Below are 26,736 nucleotides of genomic sequence, written 5' to 3'. Positions count from 1 at the left end.
CGCCGAAGTTATTGTAATGTAATTAATCTCCGGGAGCACGCTGTTAAATGTTTTGTATGCCCACAAGTTCATTGCAGTGTCCTCTATCATGTAGTGCTAAGCGTATCGTGTAGAATTGGTATTTTTCTTAATAATTATGAAAAAATAGTCGCCCATATAGGAAAATTTTATGTTAATCAAGTTAAAACTTGATAAGAACTAAATCTACCACTCACCGAGTGTATGTAATGGATAGACGATGGTATATAGATCGTAGCAATAACTACTTTACATACGTACATGGTCAAGGGACTTCAAAATAATGAATTAAATTGTAAGTAACTGAAAAATAGTCAGGGTAGGAAAGAATGTGAAGGAGTTTTTCACTGAATCAATTATCAGTACCGTGGTCTAGTTGGTTAAGAGATCTATACGTTTGTCCTTAACAGTCGTTGGTTCGCGACACACCGCGGAACTTTCTTTTGTTTTATGTTATTAGTGTGAAGCGTTTTTCTTTTTGTATTTTATTTATTTTGATAGTGTAAAGCGTTTTTCTTCTTTTATTTTATTTTGATAGTGTGCAGTGTTTTGGGATTTAACGTTTAATGTTTTTGATGGATGTTCGACATGTTAAACTGCTCAACATTAAATTTAATTTTGCTAATGGGTGCAGATAGGAAAATATTATGTTTTGTAAATAAAGTTAAACCTTGATAAGAATAAAAATCAGCAAGCTGGGTGTGTACAAACATAATTATATATTAAGTATAACTTATAGGTGACACATCTCATAAAAGCGCCATCTATATACATTTTAATTAACTATCTTGTACTCTTTAATACATATTATGTGTAAAATGACGCAGACGCAATGATAATTAGCATTAGGCCTAACCTACGTATTTGATTATGAATTGATGACGCATCATGATGCTATGAACTACTAAGTGTATCAATAAACATCATAAATCAACTATACCGAATGACAACTTACTTTGAAATAATAATTACATTTAAGTATTATATATTGATCCAGTAGCTAGTTAAAATAATTTTATTTATGAGTGTATGTAAATAAAAGTTACCGAGACAAAATGTATTTATATTGTTCAAATCCACATTAGAAACTACATCAGCATATTAAATTATTTTTATTTTATTGCGATGAGTGTTGTTGCACGCTACTGACCAACAGATGGCGTTACTGGTATCTTAAATGGTGTATTTAGAGATATTTACTTCTCGACGAGAGAGACCAATCTTCAAGGGATTTGAGTTGACGTGCAACCCACCCTAAGTGTAGTCAGAGATATAAGGGTGTATTGCATGATGAATCGAAAGCAAACATATACTTGCACATTCCTTCAACATCCCTCAAATTGTAAGTTGTTAAATTAAACACATTTTATACACATTCACTTTATATTTATTTAAACAACAAATTAATCACAGTTTGTTTATTTAAGTCTCTTTCCTAGAATAACCAAATTACCTAAGTATATGTTTTCTAAAGTCAGATATCCACTGCTGACTAAATCATCTTGGAAAACAACAAAGCTTTAATAAAACTAATAATATTAATGATAAAAGCCTTATTTCCCATATAAGTCTTTGAGTATTCTCATAATCATTCAGTAACAATCAAGTTATTACATAATTAGAACTATTCCTCCTTTTTCTCAAGAGCCTAGAAAAAAGTATATAACTTAGGTACCATGTTGATGCATTTAAAGACATGTTTTTGTTATATTAAGTAGGATTCATTAATGAATTACGATTAGGAATACTATCTACATTTTTCCACAACTCAAGTCCTGCTTCTATGAATGCCATTCATCTGGCATTATGGGCCTAATTTACAGCAGTTTGTGTATTTCTTGCTGCAGCTACCATTTCCATGGTGTCCGCCTTCTTGCTATCGCATTGTATCTGCTCGCGCTGCAAAACCATCATGTCTCCTTTGGCTTCAGCCTCTGCGCTGGGAGTTCCTGAAATTTTGAAAGATGTTTAATGGATGTAACTATATAGGTATTCTATAATGTACTTTTTAATTTCTATGAATATAGGGGTATGTATCATCATCATCAGCCAATATTCATCCACTGCTGGACATAGGCCCCTCATAGAGGGTATGTATAATTTGTATTTTTAATACTCATGGCGCCCTTTTTTTGACTGGAGTGGGAGTAGGGCTGCAGCTCTTTTCATTCTCAGTAGAATCTGAATAAGGCAAAAATGAATAAAGTTTTTTGTTATCTATACTAAGGCTTATATCTATCCAGTGCCTATAACACTTTTATTCATTAATAATTATACACACTTACACATAATTTCAATTCCGTCGGGCAAAGCACTATTTGTAGCAACAGCATCAGCATTAGTCACAGTGGCGGTGCGGCATTTTCGTCACCAAGGGGAAGCACCCTGTAATTAAAAGGGTAGCACCAAATTATTACCCTATCATTAATAGTCATAGAAAGCAGCCCGCTTTAACAACTTTCTAAAGGCTCCCATTCACGGGCGTACCAATCCAGCGGATTTGTCGCTGGCGACAAGTCCGCGGACAAATCAGCGTGTGAATGGGTGGGTGCGTGCGGCTCGCGGTAGAGAAATAGGTTATGTGCCTTGTGTATAATGCCATAAATAGCTTTGTCAGTAGTAATTCTAAATCAATTCGACATAAGTAAATAAATTTCATATTAGGTACAATACCTTCTGAGTATTGCAATCTTTATATTCAAACCATCTAGGTATATTGATACTTACTTTGGATCTTCTTCTTCTTTTAGTGCCTCTCCACTACTGGAGGTTGGCAGTCAGCTCTGCATACTCCTCTCTATTCTTCGCCAAGCGCATCAGCTGTTCTACGCTGGCCACTCCCGTCCATTCTCTTACGTTACGGAGCCACGACTTTCTCCTTCTGCCCACACGTCTTTTCCCCTCTACCTTGCCCATCACAATGACCTGAAGAAGTCTGTATCGATCGTGTCTGAGCACATGTCCAAGATAGCTTGTCTTCTTCAGTTTTATGGTCAAGGTGAGTTCTCGGGATCTTCCGACGCGTCGCAGAACTTCTTCGTTCGTCACTTTATGGACCCAACTTATCCTCAACATTTTTCTTACTTTGGATACTTAAAAGAAACTTCTTGAGACTTTTTCAGTTCAAACAGTTCAGACAATTTCGGCTAAAGTTTTCAACAGAAAAAAGAAAATAGTAACTGTCAAAAGTGACAAGACTTACACACATACATGGTTTTTTTCTTCAACGTTGAATAAAAAAGTCGTTCCTCGATACTTGATAAGATTAATATCGATTTTAAATCCCACAAAATAAGTTGTTGGAATAAATTGGTTTATTGAAATTTTCATTTATTTATTATAATATCGATAAAATTCTCGTACCTATTTATCAATAAAAATAAAACCCAATGATTCGTAAAGAACTGCTTTTATAATCATAAAATGCGATAAAATTAATGGTAGATATTGATTTTTTACGCATGGCAATTTTTATGATGAGATTTCATTTCAACGTGCCTATGCCTGCACCCACATTATCTAACTCGGGTGTCAACTATTCTCGAATACTTGCCGTATAAATCTATGATGGATTTCTAACCGTCTTTTGGTATCGGCTAACTCGGTCATGATCACTAAACGAATAATAGGTAACAGCCGGGCCATTATGTAACTCGGGTGTCAAAGATTCGCGATTACTAACCGTATAAATCTATGATGGGTTTCTAACCATTTTTTGGCATCGGCTATCTCGGTCATGATCACTAAACGAATAATAGGTATGAGATTTATCGATACACTAGACTAGAGGTTGAAAAATTTTTATGAAAAAATTCTGTGATTTGGTTAGCCGACTAAATGACAACTTCATTTCACTTCAAACTACAAGTACTGACATTAGGGCTTTTTAATTTGCCGCATTATTTAGTTAGAAATGGCGAATAAATGTTGAAAATAATAAATGTTGACCGCTGACAGTTATGTGTTGATCATAGTTAATTCACTGCGGATGTGTTGATTTTGTGTGTAGGTAGATAGTTGATAAATATCTTGTCAGTCATAATGAATTGATAAATAAGTATAACACACAATCAATAATTGTGTTATTATTTTATTTCAATGGACAACATTTCATTTTTTACCCTATATTTTTATTAGCTATTCGGAAAGTTTGCAAAAAATTAGAGGACTTATATTTTTTTATTTTTCATGTACATTTATTTTTCCATGTTATATTTAACTTTAAACTTTATTATTTTAAAACCGGAAGTGACGTAGGCATTTTAGGCTCAATTTCGATTTTAGTCCTTTGCCTTAGTCTCGAAAAAAAAACATTAATGACACTGACAACTGACAAGTGACATAAACTTTGTTTACGTGCCAACCAACAAATGGGTCATTTTCAAATGACAAAAAAGTGTGACATTGATATTTCTGATGATAAAAAAATACTTATCATGAAATAATATTTTTACTAAGCATTAAAGTCAAGCATTATTGAATTCATAATATATTACTATTTTAAAATAAATATAATATACCCCAAAATTTTTCAGCTATGTAGGCCGGGGCATGCTCTGGGACATTTATTATACAGGGTGATTGGTAAGTCGATGTATTCCTTCAAATGGGTTATAGACGAAGGCATTTCCAGTCGATTGAACCTCATAATGCATTATCCGAAAGTCAACCATTTCTGAGTTATTTAAGTTTTAAGTTTTTTTAGGTTTTTGCCAAAATGTATGTTTAAAAGCAAAATATTTAAAAAAACTAACCATTTTTTTAATACTTTTTTTATTGTTTTGCATTGGTGACACCTTAGCCAACTAATTATAATCATTAAATGCGGAATATTCAACTTAATTAAGACAAAGTGCTTCAAAATAGTTGAAACATTAAGAAAATGTAGCGAAAGGTGAAAACAAAAATGCTAAATTAAAAAAGAATTTTATCTGAAAATTTTTCAGGCACTACAGCTTAAAAACATATTTAATTTATAAGCTTTAAAATGACATATTCAAATCTAAAGTCGATTAAGGTAACGATAGAATGCTTTTTCGACAGCACAGCATGTGAAATTGTTTAACCGAAAAATGACATCTCCTATAATACCTACTATTCGGTGAAACTTTTCAGCTAAAACCAATGATTTCAAAAGAAAGGATACGCCCTACAGAACATTTTACTCAAACCTTCTTCATACAAGCAAAATAACTGTCATCTGTCATAATTTGTTTGAACTATGTCAGAGCCGAAATACTTGTCCTGACGACGCAACCTTGTACGTGCGTTCATATTTTACCGTGATCGTCACCGGTCAGTAGGTAGGTAGGTTAGTATATAATAATATGAGTGAGTTGCATGCGGTTGCTTTGCGATGATATTAAACGGTGACAAATAAAAATGAACTGCACACATTGAATTTGAGGGTACTTATAATAAAACTGTAATGAAAAATCACGCTAATCACGCTTAGGTTTTTTGAAATGTTGTCCATAGATATTACCTTCACTGTATAGCAAGTACTTACATGTAAACTAAATTATCTAAAAACATATAAGTAGTTGTCTTGATCACGTAGACTAGCTGGATTTCCGACATATAGGTAGGTGACCGGTACCTAAAGGAAGATGAAGGACAACATTTTATTCCGCTCCTATAAGGAGACATAAATCCAGCTATGGACTATGAATATTATGATGAATGATGATAGATTCCATGATGCACTTGGGTACCGAGACTACCGAGATATATTTTTATGAAGTACCACATAAGTGCATAATTAACTAACTACTTACCTATATTAATTTCAAATTCACATATGAATGCATTACCTAAATAGAAAAAAGTTTTATTATGTTCATAATTTTCATAGAAAATTCCCTTAGAATAATAATAGTCTCGCGCTAAGCTAGGAGAAAATCGTTTCAAATTTCACATTACGAATGCACGAGCCACTATATACTTATGAATTCTGGGTTTAGTCTCATAAAATTCACATTTGGACATAATATGAGCAATTTAATTCTTTATTTAAAAGCTACTGTTTACTAGTTGCCCAAGACAAGACAGTTGGGCCACCCAAATTTGTACTTATGATTCCAACTATCCAATACAAAATACCAATCTCGGGTTTCGATGAAATATTCGCATAATATATATAATTTTAACAAGATGGCGGCCGGTGGGGATTGAAGTCTATACCCATGATGACGTCATTATTGGCAATCAACCGGACTTACATAATGCGAATAGTATCAAAATTTGCTTTTTGACAGTCTGCTTACGGTGAAAAGAGTTATCAACGACATACATAATGACCTACTTTGAAATAAATACTTACGGTTCTATTCTAGTTAAGTAGGTATGTTAATGAAGGAACCTATTAATTTACAGGTAGGTAGGTATGTGAGTACTATTGAAAGTAGGGATGAGCTGAATATTTTTTCACGAAATTGCTGAACTTCGGTACTTACGTAGGTCATATTATAATTAAAACAAAATCAAACATATATTACTTTTCACTCTCTTACTGTCAAATTTCTCGAAATCAAATAGGTAGGAAGCTCAGACCAACTACAAAGTAGGTAGGTAGGTATTTCGGCAAAATACATTGTCTGCGCGGCGGCGCGGCGCGGTGGTGGCGGCGGCGGCGGCGGCGCGCGATAGCCACGCAGCCCACGCACACATAGTCAGGCTCACTTACACAACGATAGCGCGGTAACCGAGTTAAAAAGAGACGGCCACAGAGTATGAGCGGGACAAAGCATAATGCCATCAAAACAAAAACATACCTAACTTGTAAAAAATGCCAAGTCTCCCAAACGTAAAAAAGTCGGTTTCTTTTTTCTGTTTCTACCTACTAAAGGGTTCTCCTATTTTAAGTAATGAAAAAACCTTAACTCAACATAAGCTTGCCGCTTGTAGTGACCATATTCATAGGTATATAATATATAAGAAATCTTGTGATGCGATTGGTGATCTATTTATTTAACGAACGAAATAAGTCCAAAGTGATATGTTTAGCGACCCCCATTGTACATTGTACCTATACCTACACCAACGCCAAGTTAATTTTAATGATCGACCCGTCATTGTATATCCACATCAAAAGTGCTACGAGTACGAAGGGAAGGATTTGTGGAAGAAACTACAAACTCTTGACATCAGAACTAAGAGGGCCGATGTCCATTTTTGAAACTTTTCAGTAGAGCCAAAATAAACTTTTACCACCGTTAAAACAAACAAAGATGTTTGTTTTGGAGTCGAAATACCTACATTATTTCGCTCGGCTAGTTAATGAAAATACAAAATCGTTTCATTTGAAGACAATATTTATGCAATATTAGCGAAAAAATCTAGTTTTGTATCTTTGAGTATGGATATCAGCCCCATTTTTCGACTATAAATATAAATAGTAACTTAGAGGCTCACGTCAATAAAAGACTTTACGGCTGTATAGATTTTAGACTAAAAGGCAAGGCTTTTGTTAACATCGGACCTTTTGGTCAAGAAAATAAAATTAACTTTAAAAAATGCGTATACCTATTATAACAACAGACTGTATGGTTCGGGGAAAATAGTATTCAAGTTGAATTTTGGCTTGTGTATGTCTACATAGGGGGGCTTGTCGCTCACGTCCGTCCGTAGGTACAAACCCTAGTTACCCTACACGTGTCCCCTGGGTGGTGCTAACTAACGAGTGACAACGCCGAATGTCGGGCGGCGGTAAATCGACCCGACCTCCTCTCCTAGCAGAGGCGGCGATCTCCCGCCGTAAAAAAGGAGAATCACCAACACGCCTGCCAAGCGCGGTGATTATGGCAAACACACCTCCTTATGATGGAACAAACAAAGCCCCGGCCCCCAGTCTCCGGCAGCCCCGCTATCCCGGACTCCGGTAGCGGTTACGGTAACGGCGGGGCAGGGGGTGCGAAGAATCTCCGGCAGAGAGTCGGCTACCAGCCCAACCGACCCTTGCACCTGGCAACATATAACGCACGGACACTGAGGGAAGACGTGAAGATAGAGGAGCTGGAAGAGGTAATCAGCAAATTAAAATGGGACATTATAGGGTTATCCGAAGTCCGACGAGAGGGAGAGGATACGGAAATTCTCCAGTCCGGAAACGTGCTGTACCACCGGGAGGGCGACCAACTGTCCCAGGGGGGTGTCGGGTTCATCGTCAACAAGTCCCTCGTCAACAACATCGTTGAAATCGGAAGTGTGTCGACACGGGTTGCGTACCTCATCCTGAGAATATCTAAACGATACTCAATGAAGGTCATACAGGTTTACGCACCCACATCTAAGCACACCGATGATGAGGTCGAACTTGCGTATGAAGACGTATCGTCTGCCCTGCGTAAGTTCACTACTAATTTCACGGTGGTGATGGGAGACTTTAATGCGAAACTCGGAAAACAAGAAGGCGGCGAAAACCTGGCCGTATCAAAACTGGATCACCTGCCGGAATGGCTGGAAAAGTGGTGGGCAACGTGGGCACCGAGATGTTGTCCGCCGCACCTGGCTAAGAAGCTGCAACTCCGAAGTCATTTCGTCTAAGTCAAGTACCTGGGGGTGGCGATCGAGCGCACGCTCACCATGAGTGTGCAAGCGGTCAACTCAGTCTACTAGGCGAAGGCCGCACGGGCTATGCTCTGTCCCATGTTGGCTTCCCGACTCCCCCTGCGCAAGAAGCTGAGGATCTTTAAAACATACATGCGTTTCCGTATTACCTACGCTGCTCCGGCGTGGTACGCACTATGCTCGATGACCAACTGCAAGAAGCTCCAGCTACAGCAGAACCTGACTCTGAGGGCCGTTCGGGGTTGTATGAACTTAACTGAATGTGTTTCGAACCATAAGGTCTGACGTGAAAATTTGACCGCATATAAGTAATATTTAGTTGGACAAAAGGGTACGTTATTGATATGGGACGAACTATTTGCAGGTATTTTTGAACTGTTGTTTACAACCGACCGTATATAAAATAACATTATTTTCATATTTGTACAGCCATAACGTCTGAAATTATAAAAAGTCCGTATGGTTCCAGTGTACTGTGGATATGCGACCACTTTTAGGAAAATGAAGTTTTGAACAAAAAGAGATAGAGATACGTGTGTTAGACTAAAAGAAAGAAGGATCTTTAAAAAAGTGATTTTCGCAAAAATTTTACATCGGCCCTAATGGTTCTGATGTCGAGAACTATGTTCGACGATTCCGGATTCTCTCGAAGAATAACTTTATTGCGAAACCTGAAATCAATTCGTCTGGACACCAGCGAGTCAATGACGAATTATACAATACAATACAATACCCTTTATTTGCACCAAAATAGATCAACATACAAAATTAAACTTAAAAATAAAAACAGATTAAAAAGGCGGCCTTATTGCTTATAGCAATCTCTACCAGACAACCTTATTTATTAATTATGAATTAGTTATGTGACGCTAATCTAATAATGGAAACGGCGCGGCGTAGAAATTGTCTGGAACAGGTTTTAAAGTGGATGACGAGTGGATTGGATGCCTAATACTAGCGGGTTTGCCAAAAAATACTTCCCTATGATAATGGTAATAGAAAATTCGGGAATCACCATTACGGGTGACGTAGTTACAGAGTACATTATGACGTAGTGAAGACAAAGTTGATAGATCTTGCAGTAAACTACAATAGTACCGAGCTAGGAAGTGCTTTTTTGAGCAGAGAGTAGCACAGTCAACAATATAAGGTTTGCAGCACTGCTAAGAATAAAATTCACAGCTTAAATATAACATTTCGTAAAGTTTTCAAGAACAGGGGTATCAATATTTACAATATAAATAAATACACATGCAATGTCATTACATGATACTGGCAGAAATTGTTGGCACACCCGACAGATTGCCATAAAAATGCCATCATAGCGGCAAGATGGCGACGAAGCAGATCATCAGTTGGCAGCAAGTGAAGAAAACTAATGCCTTATTATTATGCCTGTATTCTGTGAAGGAAAGCAGTCTCGTCTGCCATTTGGTCACAACGGTGCAAGGAGCAGTGGACCCCTGGATGTAATAAACATGCCGATGTCTGTGGGCCAATGGAGATTGGAGGATCCAGGTATTTCCTAGTTTTTGTTGATGACTATAAATCTTGATATAATGATTATAATATTTCATATTATCCTTTATCAATTAACCATTATTCAGTTTAAACGCTTTCTCATCTCTAATCATCAATTCATCACATTTCAAACTTTGGATTTGCTATCCAGTCAGCCAACAGTGATTATGAACTCACTGTTCTATCATGCATTGTCCCCAACATAACATCTTCAATGCCTCATTTCCGTGTCAATGTACAGGACATCAACATACCATCTCACATTCAGCTTGCCGATGCTTCAGCGAACCTAGAAATATAGATATTTTACTTGGGTGTGACATCATGTTTCAGATCCTACTGCGTGAGAGACTGCCAGTGATACCAGGTCAGCTGTTTCTACACAACACTCAGTTCGGCTACATTGTTGCTGGCACTGCACCATTGAACAGCGAGGGATGTTCATCACTACCAAGTAACTTTTGCAAGTCAGTATCTGAGGCTGTCTCAACAGAGTCTTTAAATAGGAAAATAGATATGTTCTGGGAATGTGAGCAGGTACCTGAAAAAGGGAACTATATTCCTACTGAATTAAATCCAGCTGACTGTCTGTCAAGAGGTGTAGATCCTCACAGTCTACTGAATAATCAATTTCATGAAACTGAATTCAAACATAGTGTAGAATCAGTAAATGTGCTTCAGAACTTACCTGAGTTAAAGTGTGAGGCTGAGAAAACAAATATGATACATGCTTAGAGTATATAGATACATGCAATCGGTTTAATATAACCATAAGCCCATAAGCAGTTTATTTGGTTCTTTATGATTGGCTTTGCAGACATACCATCCCATTGTCAGCTTGCCTTCTTACATCTCTTCTTATATCTTTATTTAATATTTTTTTTCTTCTAAATTTCAGCTTTCCTATTTTTTCGGGAATACCGCCGCTGCCCCCGGGCCATGCCTCTATAATGAGAAGGTAAGTGTAGAAATACATTATTTTAAAACAATAAAGTCATTTAAATGATATTGAAACTGAAGACCAGCATAATGCATAGGAAAGCCAAATAAATAAAATCATGGTGCAGCACATCCTGTATCAGGGCCTCTAGTACGGGTTTTGCAATTTACGTAAACGAAAATTTTTTTGTTTTCTTCTGTCACCTGCATAGATTATCTGTCAAAAGTTTCATGATAGTTTCCGCTAGAGGCGCCACTTTGTATGCGAGAAACTGAAACTTTTATAGTTTTTAGTTCACACAGCAATGTTATTTATTTGGCACGCCTATTTATTAATGTATCGTTTCTTGCCAACAGATCACCTGGGTGAAGATGACGATGCAACATCGACATGTCGAAGTACCCAGCGAATGTGACGACAAAACTACTAAATGGATTTTGATCAACAGACAACCTGGATAGGCAACTTTTTAAAAATCCTAGAATCACTACCAGAAAACTTTTTAGCTCTAAGTTTTATTTTAACAGTTACTAGAAAATAAAACCGAGAGCATGTTAAATAAAACAAACCAACACCTATCCCAAAAGAAATGGTAGAAACATAATCAACAAAATATATCATACAGGTTACCAGATAAGGCAAGTAATAATGAAAAATAATTTATCTATCTTTTATCATTGCATGTTATTGTTATAATGTATTTCTACCTATGGGTACAATAGTGGGAGTAGCCTGTATTTATAGTTGGTGAACAAATTGCTTGCTAATGATAAGGCACGGAATTAAAAGGGACAGTCAGAATTGATGGAGCATTTACAACGTAGGTAAACAAATTCCTACACATATCTCAAGTCCTACATATTCAGACACAGTCATATAAGAAAGGGAATGACTGTTTATAACCACAATAGCCGAAACTGATGTGGCATTTCTCAAAAATTAAACCGGGGGAAATTACAAAGATCTTATCAATGCTATGTAAAAATTGGATATTATCTATTAAGTTTTGTATTGACTTACCTGTAATTCTATTGTACACAAGCACCAAAACAAAACCAAAAGCTAGTAACTTTTTACAAACACTCAGCACCAAAAACAGCACAACGAAACGAAGAGGCTCTTGTTAGCACTGACAGTTCCGTTCCGTTCGCAGGTCGATCGACTCGAATGCGAATGCGCAATGTTTTGACTATGCGCATTGACCTTCATTAATGCCATGCGCACTAATTATTTCCAATATTGTAGTTTAATAATTGAATTAGCAGAATATTTAACAAGACAGAAATTAAAACCCTAAAGAATACGTATGTTTATAAAAATGAAAACAGCTGTATTTATTTTAACTCTTTGGACACATGGCGCCATCTGTTGCCGAGTAGCGGTAATAATAGCGACACCTGTTGTCGAGTAGTAGTAACAATGAGTTAGTGCAGTGAGAGTGAAGTGAACGTAACAATTATATTATTTATATATATTTTAATATTTATAGGTTCTATTTAAGTTTAGGTTTATTAGTAGATCACATTTTATTCTGTTTTATTTAATAAAGTATGCTCTTACTTAAAAGAGCTATGATATAATTCAAGCTATCGATTTTAACTGTTACTTGTATCCATATTCTGATTGATAAATAATAAATTTAGAAATATCATTGTGATTTTAATCATACCTACTTATAACAATATAAAATAATTTAACATGATTGTGTTGATGTAGTTTCTAATGTGGATTTGTATACTTAAAATAAAATAAATTTGTCTTGGCATCTTTTATTTACCTACATATTAAGAACCCAAAATAAGTCTGTAATATAACTGGTTACATTCATTACTGTATGTATTTTTAAAAGTAACCATCATTAAAATAAAAAAAGAAAAAAGATCTTTAGTTGCTTTAGTTAGATTCGATCCACAGACCACAGGGATCTAGTTCGAGGCTGTAACCAACTGGGCTGAGGTGCTGATAATTGTTTTAGTGAAAAATTCCTTCAATTTCTTCCCTAGCCGACAACTTACTTAATACATATTTCAGATGCTTACACTTTTCATTATTTTGAAGTCCCTTGACCATATACGTACATAAAGTAGTTATTGCTACGATCTATATACCATCGTCTATCCATTACATACACTCGATGAGTGGTAGATTTAGTTCTTATCAAGTTTTAACTTGATTAACATAACATAATATTTTCCTATATGGGCGACTATTTTTTCATGATTATGAAGAAATAACCCATTGTGGCGGGATACTGTTAGCACTACATGCTAGAGAATACTTCAATGAACTTATAGACATACAACACATTTACTAACGTGCTCCGAGAGATTAATTACGTCACAATTACATTATATAGCGACATAACCGCAAATATGAGCGACAATTTTTTCATGATTTTGAAGAACAAGCAAATCTACCCAAATTCTGTTAGCACTAGATGCTAGAGAATATTTCAATGAACTTATAGACATATATCACATTTACCAACGTGCTCCGAGAGATTAATTACACCACGATAAATTTACGGCTTCTTTGCGCAATTTGCTGTACAATGTATTCAGGCGCTTTCTCTTTGATTGATTATTTTGAAGTCAATTGAGCAAACACAAAGATGACATATATAGATTTATAATGTATTTACCATCGTCTATCCGTTATTTACACACTCATGTGGGTAGATTTAGTTGTAATTTTTTTTTTAATGAGTGACATTAACTTGTAATGTAATTAATCTGCCGGAGCACTCTGAATGGTGTAATAGTAGTTAGTAAGTTAATTGCAGCATCCCCTAGCATGTAGTGATAACAGAATTTTGCTACTTTTTCTTATTTCTTCATAATCATGAATAATATTTGGCCGTATTGAGTGTCCTTATAATTAATCATTTTGACTAATTTAGAGCACACTGTTAAATGTGTAATATGTATAAAGGTTCATTGCAGCATCCCCTAGCATGTAGTGATAACAGAATTTTGCTACTTTTTCTTATTTCTTCATGATCATGAAAACAAATTCACTCATACAAAAAATTTGCTTCTGCTGCTATGTTCACGGCGGTTCACAGACCTAGACCTGCTACGGGGTGCTACGGGCTACGAGTTGCTACGCACTTGCTACGAGCTACGCCGTAGAGGGTCTAATAGTACGCATTTGTACCAAAACAAATTATAATGTATTATTACCTTTTAAAATACAGTAATTTTATTTAGAAACATACTTATGTATAATGAATTATTGCAGTAAAAAGGGCACAAAAACAAAGGCTTTTATCAGTAAGGTTTATGACAGCATTCCCAACTTGATTTGGAAATGTTTAGCCATGATACATATTAGTTTTGCTAATATTCACTGGTTTACAGTTGCAACAAAACATTGGAAATAAATAAGACTAAACCAAACATTATAAAACAAAAAAAACTATGAATTCAGAGCATAATCCCTAAGGTTTCATTCGCAAAACCAATAACTCTTAGTTGCAATTCTAAAATCACTGAACCGAATAAAACGATAAAACTACAATTCGCATTTATCCCAATAATTAGAATGAAACCTTCATAAAATCCCGAGCTGCTTTATTTGCATATCTCTTTCGGCTATTCTGCAGTTAATGGTCTATAAAATGCTTCGATAAAAGCTAAGGTCGAACGCTGATTGGGTGATTCTACTGCTGGAGGTGCCATTTTATTCTCACAGTACTACTGCCTATAGCTTCATTCCTGTTGCTTTAAATCTTTTATTGTAATCTAATGAAACACTTGAGTACTTTAGATTGTAATTGAAACTCATGGTGAAAACCTTTGGAAAGTGAAGGTGAAAGTCAAAACATAATTAATTCAACGTTTAATAACATCACCTGAAAAAAAAAGACCACGTTAATTATTATGGTGATGTAGGTACGTACATATTTCAACGATATAACAGATACAATTTATATCTTTAAACGGTAACAGTTTCATACTACGTAGGTTTATCCTGCCTATAATAATAATACGTTATATAATTTGAAACCCGTTTCCTCCCACACCTAAGTACCGTGAATTAAAAGAGGATAATGCCTTTTAACTTTTCCTTATCGAATGAAAGTTTCATAGAGCAGGGAGAGACTGCATACTCCCGAGTTAAAGAAGATAACCTCATAGCAGGTTCTACTGGTACTTGCGGTAATGTTCAGATTCAGATAACCTGCAGAGCTGCTCTGTCGTAAAAATAAGGCAAAGAAGTATTAGATATAAGGCCATACACACATACATACATGTCATACAGCATTGAATTTTGATTTTCAAACCACGGACTACTACTGTCTACGGATGGATTCTTATCCTGCACAATAATAACAATGAGCGAAAAAACGAGTGCATAATATCAAGACAGTGCATAATATACCTACACAAATAATGTCATCCCTTTTAGAAATACATACTCATAGACATATACACTGATAATCACGTTAAATACTTTTAACAACCCTCTTTTACGGTTACGGTGGGATGGATAATAATTAAAACAAAAAAATAGGTATGAATACACAATCGCATAAGCAAAAGCATCCCTAAGTTCAACTTCAATACCTTACATGAAGTTGGTTAATCCAAAGGTTATCTAAAGAAAACTTAATCGGAATCATAGTTTTCTCAATAGGTACCTACTATGGTAAAAAGTTAATAAAGTTGGTATTGTGAATTGCGAATCTTCTGGCTTGTTTGCATAAAACCAAATAAACATGACTACTTATTTATTTAGCTATCGGTAAAATTAAGCTATATTAGAGAAGTGTATATTGATGGATAAATCCAAAGTTTACTCAGATTTTATGTAATTTCATCGAGAGATTTATAGCGTATTTTATACGCGACTCAGATATGCTCTTTAGTAACTATTAAACATCACTCAACGCACCTCATCATCATGCTAATAAAAATAAATAATAAATAAATCATGCTGAGGCACGAGTCTCTTTCCAATGAAGGAAGGGTTTTAAGGCTAGTCCACCACGCTGGCCTTGTGCGGGTTGTTAGACAACGCACCTATTCAAACAAAATTAAATTTACGTACGTACGTACCTAATAACAAAAAAACAAAAGCAATTCTCTCACTTCCATTTCTTTGACCTCAGCTATCCACATCGATTCATTGCTTCGTAATTAATTTTCCTAAAAGCACGTCGCCCAAACCCATCATCCTAAAAGGCTATACGGCGCGTACCTGTCATGTTGGTAAATACAATGGTATATTCGGTAACTAACGCACGCGTTTGATCTGTGTGACCAGCGGGCCGTATTAGCCGCGGCTGAATGCGGTACTATGAATTACATCCCGCTGTAATTATATTTTAGTGTCGAAATTTCGTAAGTGGAACTTTTTTATTGCTCGTGAGTGTTAAGATAATATTATGAAGGGGACATCTCGCACACGCTGTAATTTGGACCAAGAATGGACTCAGGTGCGGTGAGGTGTTGATTTGTGTCTGAAAGCGATTACCGGTAACTATACCGGCACCTACAACCTTTTAGTAAATAGTACCTACCAATATCCCAAACAGAACAAATAAATATATTTTAAATATTGCTTTTTGATCGATGAGCGAAGCCATTTGAATAAAACTTCTTTCAAACATTTCATTTAACCTCGTGATATGTTAATTGGAAAAAGTATAGCTTACCTTACACTAAATGATACGGGAACCATTTTTATTTTAGTTACACTCATTCTAGTCAAAATAAACGAGTACTTACCTAGATAATTTGTGCAACTTTATATAGGTATTGAAAAAGTTCAGAAACTCTAACTGATCGCTATCACAGCCGCGACCGCTCGCCATGGTACCGCAGCTACTTCCCTCCTTTTCATTGAAAACAGACAAAAGGATTTCTCGACGGGAAAAGGACAAATGCCTTTCGAATACCCGAAGATTTATATCCTACGAGATAATTCAATATCTCCGGCTTTTCTCATAACATAATGGAGATGACTGCTTTCTGGTCACGCCGTCCAGCCGTGGAAAATGCGATACTTTTTTGAATGAGTTTGATGGTAGATTGAAAAACCGTTTTTGCAACAAAAGGTTTCCGGTCGGGCGGATGATGAAATGAAATATGTCTTTGTTTGCTGAGCCGATTGGCGGGTGGGTCGAGGGGAGACACACAATTGACAAAAGGGATTTTGTAGACGGTAGTTATTTCGAAATATAGGTAGCTACTCGCACTGCACACATCACGAATTACTGTTCTCATAAGAAAGAGTTCTAAATCTAATGTTATCGGCATTCCTGCTCCAGTTACAATGCCGGAAAGCGGTTATCTATTTCAGCATTGCCTGTTATAATACGTATATTAGTTAGCTTTTATAACGTCATAAACACAAAATATACAACGCTAATAAATTATTCGAAAAAAAGTTAAAATTCATATCGCAAAAGTTTTTATTGTTCTCCTGATACAATAAAAGTTAATACAAATTCTGAAGTGATTAAAAAGTAAAAACAAAAGAAGTGGAGATTAAAATGCGAAAGTTTTCCCAATGGCCCTTCATAACGGGGTTGTTGCTCGATTTTATCTAAAGATTAATTGTTGTTTGAAGCTACAAAAGCCGGCTAAACGTTTTGTAATTATCGGAAAACCCTTCGGAAAATGACGAAACAAGTATATAAGCTGATAGGTTAGAATACCTACTTAACGTGACTTCTAGAGGTAGGTACCTACATCTTTACAAGATATTAGAGTCATTTTTTGGGTATATCTGGGACTCCAGAAATCTGTGTTTAAGAAAATATTTGTTATACATGGGATTCCATCTCTGGATCTTGTGGGTTTTAGTCAGTGTTCTGTAACTGCTACACCGTTTTTATGTCTTGCGTTATAAATTATCGTCATCGCACTTCAAATACGGCCGCTAATCTCATTCATACAACTGCGCAGGATTTTATCATAGTGCCAGAGTAATCAGAGTATAGACTACAGGTATACTGTATACGGATACACGACTGGACTTGAAAGAGTTTTTAACAAAGTATGCTCAACATGGTTATCTCTGGCAGTGATATATTTTTTTCTATGGAGGAGCGCAAAAATTCACTTTTCTTCGGTTTACTATACAACTTTGGAAACACCCTGTAAAATTTATTAAGTACTGATAAAAAAATCATCAATCACACATGTTTAGGTACTTACCAAAAAGCGGCGCCCATTGCGCTTTCGGCCAGGTCTTAGGGTAATCCTTCGGAAACCGTTCCTCGCTCCAGAGAGTACGCAGAGTCACTTTGTACACCGCCACCGTGTCCACGTCACATCCGGCACAAAAACAAAATGGCGACGCGAAAAAAAACAAGATGGCCGCCAGACGCAACTGAGCCGCCATGTCGAGCGGACGTTGGCGCCAATGCGCTGTTGAAACGAATTAATTTCACGGTCCCGCAGGTACGGGAAAGTTTTATTTCAGAAATTCAAATGTTTTAATTCCGTTTGGAATGCGCGTGTCCGCTCCACTCCCTCGCTGAGGAGATGTGAATGGCTCTTCTATTTTGGTTTCGAGTCGTCCGCGCACAGAAATAAACACGCGGTGATAGTTCGTATTACGTTTGTTGACTTCTGCATTTCATATTATAAAATGATTATTACTATGATATGAGTATTGGTAGCGTAAATTCATATTCTACTGACGAAATCATTTCGTATACAATCAGGTACTCATCATAACTCATAAACTAGCACTCATAAGACTCATAAGAGGGAACAATCTCATATTTGCGTTTCCAAGTTTACATAGGTACGTAGTACGCAATTACTTGCAACAAATTAATAAAGATATACATTTACATACCAATGAAAAACTTAACTAAAACTCTCACAAAACACGGTATATTAAAAAAAAACGATACAAGTAGGAAGTGCCCTAATGTGTACACTCATAAAGCCCACTGCATAGAGTAGGGGGTAGAGGTGTGTGTACATATTTATTCTCTCCTTCATCACGTACAGTCAACTAAAACTCAATACATCATCATTCATATTGACCTGTGGCCACGACTACACACTGTGTTAAACCGTCCCCGGAAACTGAAACGTAATCAATCAAGTTTTGGCCCTATAATAGTGTTGTACCTAATAATATCAGTTGTTAAACGTAAAGTTTTATAATTATTTGTTAATTGTAAAGATTATGAGTTTACCACACTTCAGTCGTCTTGAATTTGCGGTATAACCGGATAGATCACCTGCCTTCCTCTGAAAGGTTCATGAAATCACTCAATGTATCTTTACAGTAGTAGAAATAGTTTTCAGAAAACTGTAAAGCTGAAATAGTTTTCAGAAAACTTTAAAGCTAACGTTTTATCGCATACAAAGTGGCGCCTTTAGCGGAAACTACCATAAAAATTTACACAGATAATGTATGGAGATGACGAAAGAAAACGTAAACTAATTTCGTTTATATAAACTTCGAAACCAGTACCTGACGTACTGCATAGTGCACGCCTTAAAAAATAAATGCAATTTCTCAGCATCCGACTGTACCTACCCTGCTTGTCAGCCGGGTACAGACGGGTACAGACAGGGTGGTAATTCAATTTTTTGTTGCCTGTCGACTCGCATTCAATAGACACCTGTTGGTCTGTGAACTAATGGATAAAATCCCCCTGTATATAGTATATACGACTAGTGCGCTAAGTTTGTAGGTGTACTAACAATAGGTTGGTTTTTTTCGTTTTGCTGTGAGTTCCATCAAAAGTTGTTTGTTGAAAATAGTTGAATAGGGTTTTTCAGCTATTCCAATGGTAGGTTTTGTTTTTAGAATATATATTTTTGAATTCCATAACAAATAAATACTTAATTATTATATTTACACATAATATGGGAATTTTGTAATAAAAGAACCTATGGTATTATGGTTTATGATGTATAATTTTTACCTTTTAGTGGCTGATTGCTGATAAGTTGATAACTGATATTGTGGTGGCAAATATATTGAATATTATAGAAACCTACAAAGAATATCGTTCGTTAGGTATATCAAATAACTATAACATAAATGTTTAGTACACATAATAATACAATAATTATCTACGTATTTCAGGTATTAGTAACTTAATACGACCTGTATTATTTTAACATCTAATATAATATGTTAGTTAAGTTCGTATTTAATACCGTGTATTAATTGAGCCAATCACAGCGCTGCCAGTCATAGTCAAGATTTGCTTAATTTGAAGTTCTCAAGTCTGCAACCTACTATTCAACTGACCCTCTAGTACGGGTTTTGCTATTTATATGAAAACGAAAAAAGGTTAAGTTTTCTCCTGTCATCTGCATACATTATCTGTCAAAAGTTTCATGATAGTTTCCATTAGAGGCGCCAATTACAGTGCCACAAACTTATCTGTTCCGATGACAGCTCACGTTAAATGTGTAATATTTCTTCATTCTATAAGATTTTAAGATTGCCCATAGTAGTAATTCTCCCTTGCGGTATTAATAAACCCATCTAATCCTTAACAATATATAATTCATAAGTAAGTAATGAGATATGGATCAATTTAGTTCGCTCTCACCGGAACAGATAAGTTTGTGGAACTGTAGTATGCGAGAAAACGTAAAATTTTATAGTTTGCGACAAACTATCAAACCTGTACTAGACCTCCTGTACTAGTAGGAGGTAAGTCCATGCTTAGGTAGATTTGGCAACACTCTGTATACTTTAGGGAAAGGTAGGTAGCGTGAGTAGGTTTATTACATCTGTATGAATTTGAACGATGCCTAAACCTTTTATATGCAAAAGACCACTTAAAGCATTATGTAAGGAGATAATATCTGTTTATTTTTTAAGGGTTTCTATGGATTTTTTGGGAGTACGTGAAATACGAAAGAGTTTTGTGGAACTCTTTTAGCTATAAGTTATAACTTATGTACTTAAATTAAAGAACGTTAGGTTAGTTAAAATTGTCGATTTTAGTTTTTTGATTTTAAGCATTGCGGATATGGAACTCGTTATTACTCGTTTTTGTTGGTTTATAAAATATAAACATTTACAAACAGCCATTATCAAAATGAAAATAAACAAAAGAGTACTGAAAGAGGTAGCTTTTGCGTTATTAAAAAACTTTTCAAAGATGAACGTTGCTTCTCAGTTGAAGGTGGAATTTTAGTTACTTCAGATACTAACATTTTTATTACTATTCTTAGCTTTTTCTTCAGAACAACAGTATTTCAAAAGAATGTGTAACGGGAAGTTCGTCGAAACTTTGCTTCCTTGGAAATTATTTTGTTAATTTCTTGATGAAATTTTAACACTTCTTTAAGTAAAATAAGAATTTTCAGCTTATATAATAAGTAGGCCTATAGGATAGCATGTTTTAGTTTCATTACGACTGAACTTAGTTCTATACCTACTAGGAAATCCACGAAGTATATCTACAGTAGTGGGTGGCACAAGGACTATTTTCCGAAGAGCAAAGTGGTAGCTGATCTTTATAATAAGTTATAATACGTACATTAATTACCGTCACCAAAAGACACAGCGCAAACTATTTAATAATTAGTTTTATGGGTGGATGATAGAAGAATTAAATGATATTTTATCGATAGATACATGCTCACACAAGCTGCATTTTAAGTGACACATAATATCTCGTTTTTTGAGCTTTAAGCATAAACTAATGGATAAAATCCCCCTGTATATAGTATATACGACTAGTACGCTAAGTTTGTAGGTGTACTAACAATAGGTTGGTTTTTTACGTTTTGCTGTGAGTTCCATCAAAAGTTGTTTGTTGAAAATAGTTGAATACGTTTTTTCAGCTATTCGAATGATATTTGTTTTTTGAATATATATTTTTGAATTCCATAACGAATAAATACTTAATTATTATAATATATTATTTAGGTACACATTATATGGGATTTTTTCAACAAAAGAACCTATGGTATTATGGAATATGATGTATAATTTTTACCTTTCAGTGAATGCCAATAATATGTTAGTACGTACCTTTAGGCTGAATGCTGACCTAAGTAAAGTTGATAACTGATATTGTGGTGGCAAATATATTGAATATTATAGAAACCTACAAAGAATATCGTTCGTTAGGTATATCAAATAACTATAACATAAATGTTTAGTACACATAATAATACAATAATTATCCAGGTATTAGTAACTTAATACAACCTGTATTATTATAACCTCTAATATGTTAGTTCACTGCGTCTTTAATAACGTGTGTTAATTCCGGCAATCACAGCGCTGCAAGTCATACTGAAGATCTGCTTAATTTGACATTCTTAAGTGTGCAACCGACTATTCAACTGACCCTTTTGTACGGGTTTTGCTATATATTATGAAAACGAAAAAGGTTACGTTTTCTACTGTCATCTGCATACATTATCTGTCAAAAGTTTCATGATAGTTTCCATTAGAGGCGCCAATTAGTATGCGAGAAAACGTAAACTTATATAGTTTGCGACAAACTATCAAACCTGTACTAGACCTGCTGTACTAGTAGGACGTAAGTCCATGCTTAGGTAGATTTGGCAACACTGTGTATACTTTCAGGAAACTAGCGTGAGTAGGTTTATTAAATCTGAATTTGAACGATGCCTAAACTTTTTCTATGCAAAAGACTACTTAAAGCGTTATGTAAGGAGAAAACATCTGTTTATTTTTTAAGGGTTTGTATGGATTTTTTGGAGTACGTGAAATACGAAAGAGTTTTGTGGAACTCCTTTAGCTATAAGTTATAACTAATGTACTTAAATTAAAGAACGTTAGGTTAGTTAAAGTTGTCGATTTTAGTTTTTTTATTTTAAGTATTGCGGATATGGAACTCGTTATTACTCGTTTTTGTTGGTTTATAAAATATAAACATTTACAAACAGCCATTATCAAAATGAAAATAAACAAAAGAGTACTAAAAGAGGTAGCTTTTGCGTTATTAAAAAACTTTTCAAAGATGGACGTTGCTTCTCAGTTGAAGGTGGAATTTTAGTTACTTCAGATACTAACATTTTTATTACTATTCTTAGCTTTTTCTTCAGAACAACAGTATTTCAAAAGAATGTGTAACGGGAAGTTCGTCGAAACTTTGCTTCCTTGGAAATTATTTTGTTAATTTCTTGATGAAATTTTAACACTTCTTTTAGTAAAATAAGAATTTTCAGCTTATAATAAGTAAGCCTATAGGATACCATGTTTTAGTTTCATTACGACTATTTACGACTGAACAACATAGTTCTATACTAGGAAATCCAGAGTGTATATCTACAGTAGTGGGTGGCACAAGGACTATTTTCCGAAGAGCAAAGTGGTAGCTGATCTTTATAATAAGTTATAATACGTACATTAATTACCGTCACGTCAAAAGACACAGCGCAAACCATTTAATAATTAGTTTTATGGGTGGATGATAGAAGAATTAAATTATATTTTATCGATAGATACACCGCTCACACAAGCTGCATTTTAAGTGACACATAATATTATCTCATTTTTCGAGCTTTAAGCATAAACGCGGTGTACATAGTCTCTTTTGTTGACTGTACATTCATAAACCTGACTGCTTAACTCCTGTAACAATCGAGATAATAAACTGATTAATTATTCACCTGATAATTTTATTTGACTTCACGAACTAATCCGAGTTAGTCTGAAAGTTGCCCGCTGTGTGCTCTATTTCATTGAAATTCAGTGAAACAGCACTGAGGAACTATTACTCAATAGAATCACGTAAGTCAAATAAATCTGCGGAGTCGAGTTGGGCTATTCCGTTATCTCTTCCGTTCGAGAGAGAGAGATTTCTGACATACAGGTTATTCTATTTTGTGAACTATGTACCTTCTAGTGCCTACCCTGAGGTTTGGATTATAACAGCTACACATATAGCTATGTCTCCCTAGTCCATCCTCTGTCTATAAGATGTAGGATATTGATAAGTGCCAACGTTGTGCAGTCATGTACGCAGTTTTGTACCTTGTCACAAGAAAATTACGGTACACTAGTGTAAACGCTTAATAGCGATGACTGTAATCCATACACAATTATTTCAAATCTCATATTGAGTTAGGTAACCTAAATGGTAGTGTGCGATTGGTACATTAATTGCCAGTATCCATCCCTATAAGGGGTTAACACAGTGATGAAGTGCCAGAGTATCTTGAAATTGAACCACACTTTACACGTGAAATACCTGCAGTCGACGTCCAGCCCAAATTCAGGAGAATCACTGAAGCAATGCGCTGCTACGCTATCTGCGACTCTATAACGGTGTGTTAAATATACAAATAGCATGGCAGCTCTCGTGTTATATTGTATTTGTATGGAGTGACCCCTCGTCGTAAACTCGTGAGGTGAGCGTACAATGTGCAGATCGGATATTGCAGCGCCCGCTGGTTGAAGCGGGTTACTCTATATTCAAGAAAAATTAACGAATGAGAGCTTTCTTGCAATCGAAACGTTTATTACAACGAGATAGAGCCGTGGCTCGCGCAGGACCGCTCCGAAACGTCACTTTTTGTCAATATGGAGTGACCCCCAGGACTGAAGTGACGGTTTCGGAAATTGACTGAAGAGCTATAGAAATTGACTATATTTTATTGATTTCATTATTAACTGGCTTTGTTTATCAACAATGAGGAAAAGGGATGTATTATTATTTGTTAACTTATATAGGTAATTGTTGTTATTTATATATTCTATTCAGAGAGGGGGCGAAGCTCCTGTACGTGGCTCTCTCGATTGGAACCTTTGTACATATTCAAGAATAGATAATCTCGTCTCTGTTGTAGATGGTATAGGTATTAATACTCATTATATTTTTGTCAGCACATATTTGAAACTACATAATACGGAGACACAGACACAAGTCCCACAAGTGATGAAGTGTTAACGTTCATGTTCACAAACTTGGAACTAAGTCGAGTCCTTATTCACTGCAACAAAACATTCCCAAAGTGAGAGTGATATTACAGAGGTTATGAAATGAAGATGATCAGGTGTATGCAACAAAACAGGGCCTTCAGTTTAGTGTACTTATTCGTGACTGTTTTTAAAAACTGTCCGATTAGAATTTAAGACCTAAACCCACACCGAATGATCCAACGTGATCTGCGCTCTAACTGTCAATCTGAAAGACTGAATAGGCGGTTTATTAGTTTAACAAAGCACATAAGTGTAATCACATCCAACTTCAGAAATTTTCAATTTGCATGGACCGAAATGTATGTAAAATTCCTTGGATCGCGAGATCGGATCGCGTTGGATCGTTCGTTGTGGACCCGGCTAATTAGCCTACTATATTGACTGTACCCTACAGTGGCTTTGAAAACGCATGGCTGAACTGAATAGCGATTATAGCCTCTATCGATTTGTCATCGCGCCAGTCGATAGCAAATGATAAATCGCTTTTAGTTGTCGGACGCGGGACATATGTATGCAGGATTTATGGACATTCTAAGGAATCAAATTGTGTGTTTTGAACGCTCCTTTTCAGTTTTTATGGTTCTGTATCTCAAAAGTTGAAAGCAGAACCCTTATGGTTCCCTGTCGGTTAAGTTTACTAATAAAAATCTCGCTGAAGTACCTACCTATTGAATAACTTATCGGTAAGACGTTCTGAAAAGTATTCTTGATAAACATTCGTGGCAACAGTACAGTCTTGTATTGTCTTACTCATAGAACAACGAGGACTCGGGTGTACCGTCTTACTCGTCGTTTATCGTTGTCGTATCATATTATTATTGAAGATTAAGAACTTAGTTCTTAGATAGGTATAGGAAGTTTTGGCAAATGTTGTGAATACATATAACTGGTACAAGTACTAGAATAAGACCTATGTATCTATAGTTTAAGAATGATTTGTAATGTGCACTGTTTGTATTCCTTTACCAATAAATAAAATAAATAAATAAATAAGATTCAGTAGTCGTGATTTCGTTAATAACGGCATGCATATATTATGTATGGTACAAGTATTAAAGTTTACATAATATTACGTTGTATTAATTAGGAAGTGAATATGCAAACATTTGCAATAGTAGGTAGGTACATAATTTACTTTCATGTCGTATTCAATTTCTGATGTAAATATATTGAGGTGATTTCCCGTTGGTAATTGAAACTGAATATGACTGTACGTAGTTGCAGTAGCCATCCCCATATTAATTTCAAACAGTAATTTTAATCAGGGATTGCTTTCATAAATATTAATTGAACGCAACCGAAAATCTGTGACGGTGGCCGTTAAATGGGATTGCTAATTTGCCATAATCCCCCATACCTTTGGTTAATTCATTAAATTCGTTCCCCCTTGATGTTGGAATTAATTGGCTGTACTTGTTATACAATAGTATTGCAAACAAACCGGCAAATTGGCAATTAACTCAGCTATTTTGCGAAGCCGAAAATTGTTTGCAGATACGCTGTCAGGTATTGCGATCCCGAACATCTGCCTTCGTCGGTGCCGGACGAGCTACTCATTCTAAAGCCTAAGGGTGCTTACATAGAGAATCGCTCATGACATTAAAAAATCCGGGAAATGCTCCGTGAGTGAGCGCTTTCGCATAATCAGGTTACCGGTACAGGTAGATACACGGAACCCGATTCTCTATGTAAGCACCCTAATACGAAAAAAACAAAGAAAGATTTAATTTGACACCCTGAAAACAACAACAAAAATACAGAATATTATAAAAAACACTAACAATATA

At 35.5% G+C, this 26,736-nt stretch overlaps 1 protein-coding gene and 2 long non-coding RNA genes across 4 annotated transcripts in view; 1 reads left to right on the top strand and 2 right to left on the bottom strand.

The window, feature by feature from the left end:
- LOC105394983 (spondin-1) overlaps nt 1-18,540 on the bottom strand; it is a 47,971-nt gene extending 29,431 nt beyond the window's left edge. The window contains exon 1 of the mRNA XM_048629518.1: nt 18,214-18,540. Within this exon, the coding sequence (XP_048485475.1) occupies nt 18,214-18,400 (187 nt within the window). The 5' untranslated portion in view covers nt 18,401-18,540. The remainder of the gene's footprint in view (nt 1-18,213) is intronic.
- Nucleotides 1,388-12,207, bottom strand: LOC125490402. 2 transcript variants are annotated; one of them, XR_007267660.1, is made up of 5 exons: nt 12,068-12,207; nt 10,796-11,052; nt 10,285-10,396; nt 2,304-2,403; nt 1,388-1,967 (listed from the first exon to the last, which is right to left on the bottom strand). It is a non-coding gene; the product is annotated as an uncharacterized LOC125490402 (long non-coding RNA). The 2 variants fall into 2 exon arrangements; XR_007267661.1 differs by having other exon boundaries at nt 10,931-11,052.
- LOC125490401 lies at nt 9,921-12,812 on the top strand. The gene is made up of 4 exons (XR_007267659.1): nt 9,921-10,104; nt 10,441-10,574; nt 11,006-11,065; nt 11,404-12,812. It is a non-coding gene; the product is annotated as an uncharacterized LOC125490401 (long non-coding RNA).
- Nucleotides 18,541-26,736: the final 8,196 nt, after the last annotated feature.

The sequence above is a fragment of the Plutella xylostella genome, chromosome 23 (assembly GCF_932276165.1).
Source record: "Plutella xylostella chromosome 23, ilPluXylo3.1, whole genome shotgun sequence".
Taxonomy (NCBI): Eukaryota; Metazoa; Arthropoda; class Insecta; order Lepidoptera; family Plutellidae; genus Plutella; species Plutella xylostella.
This window is presented reverse-complemented; position numbering and strand designations above follow the sequence as displayed.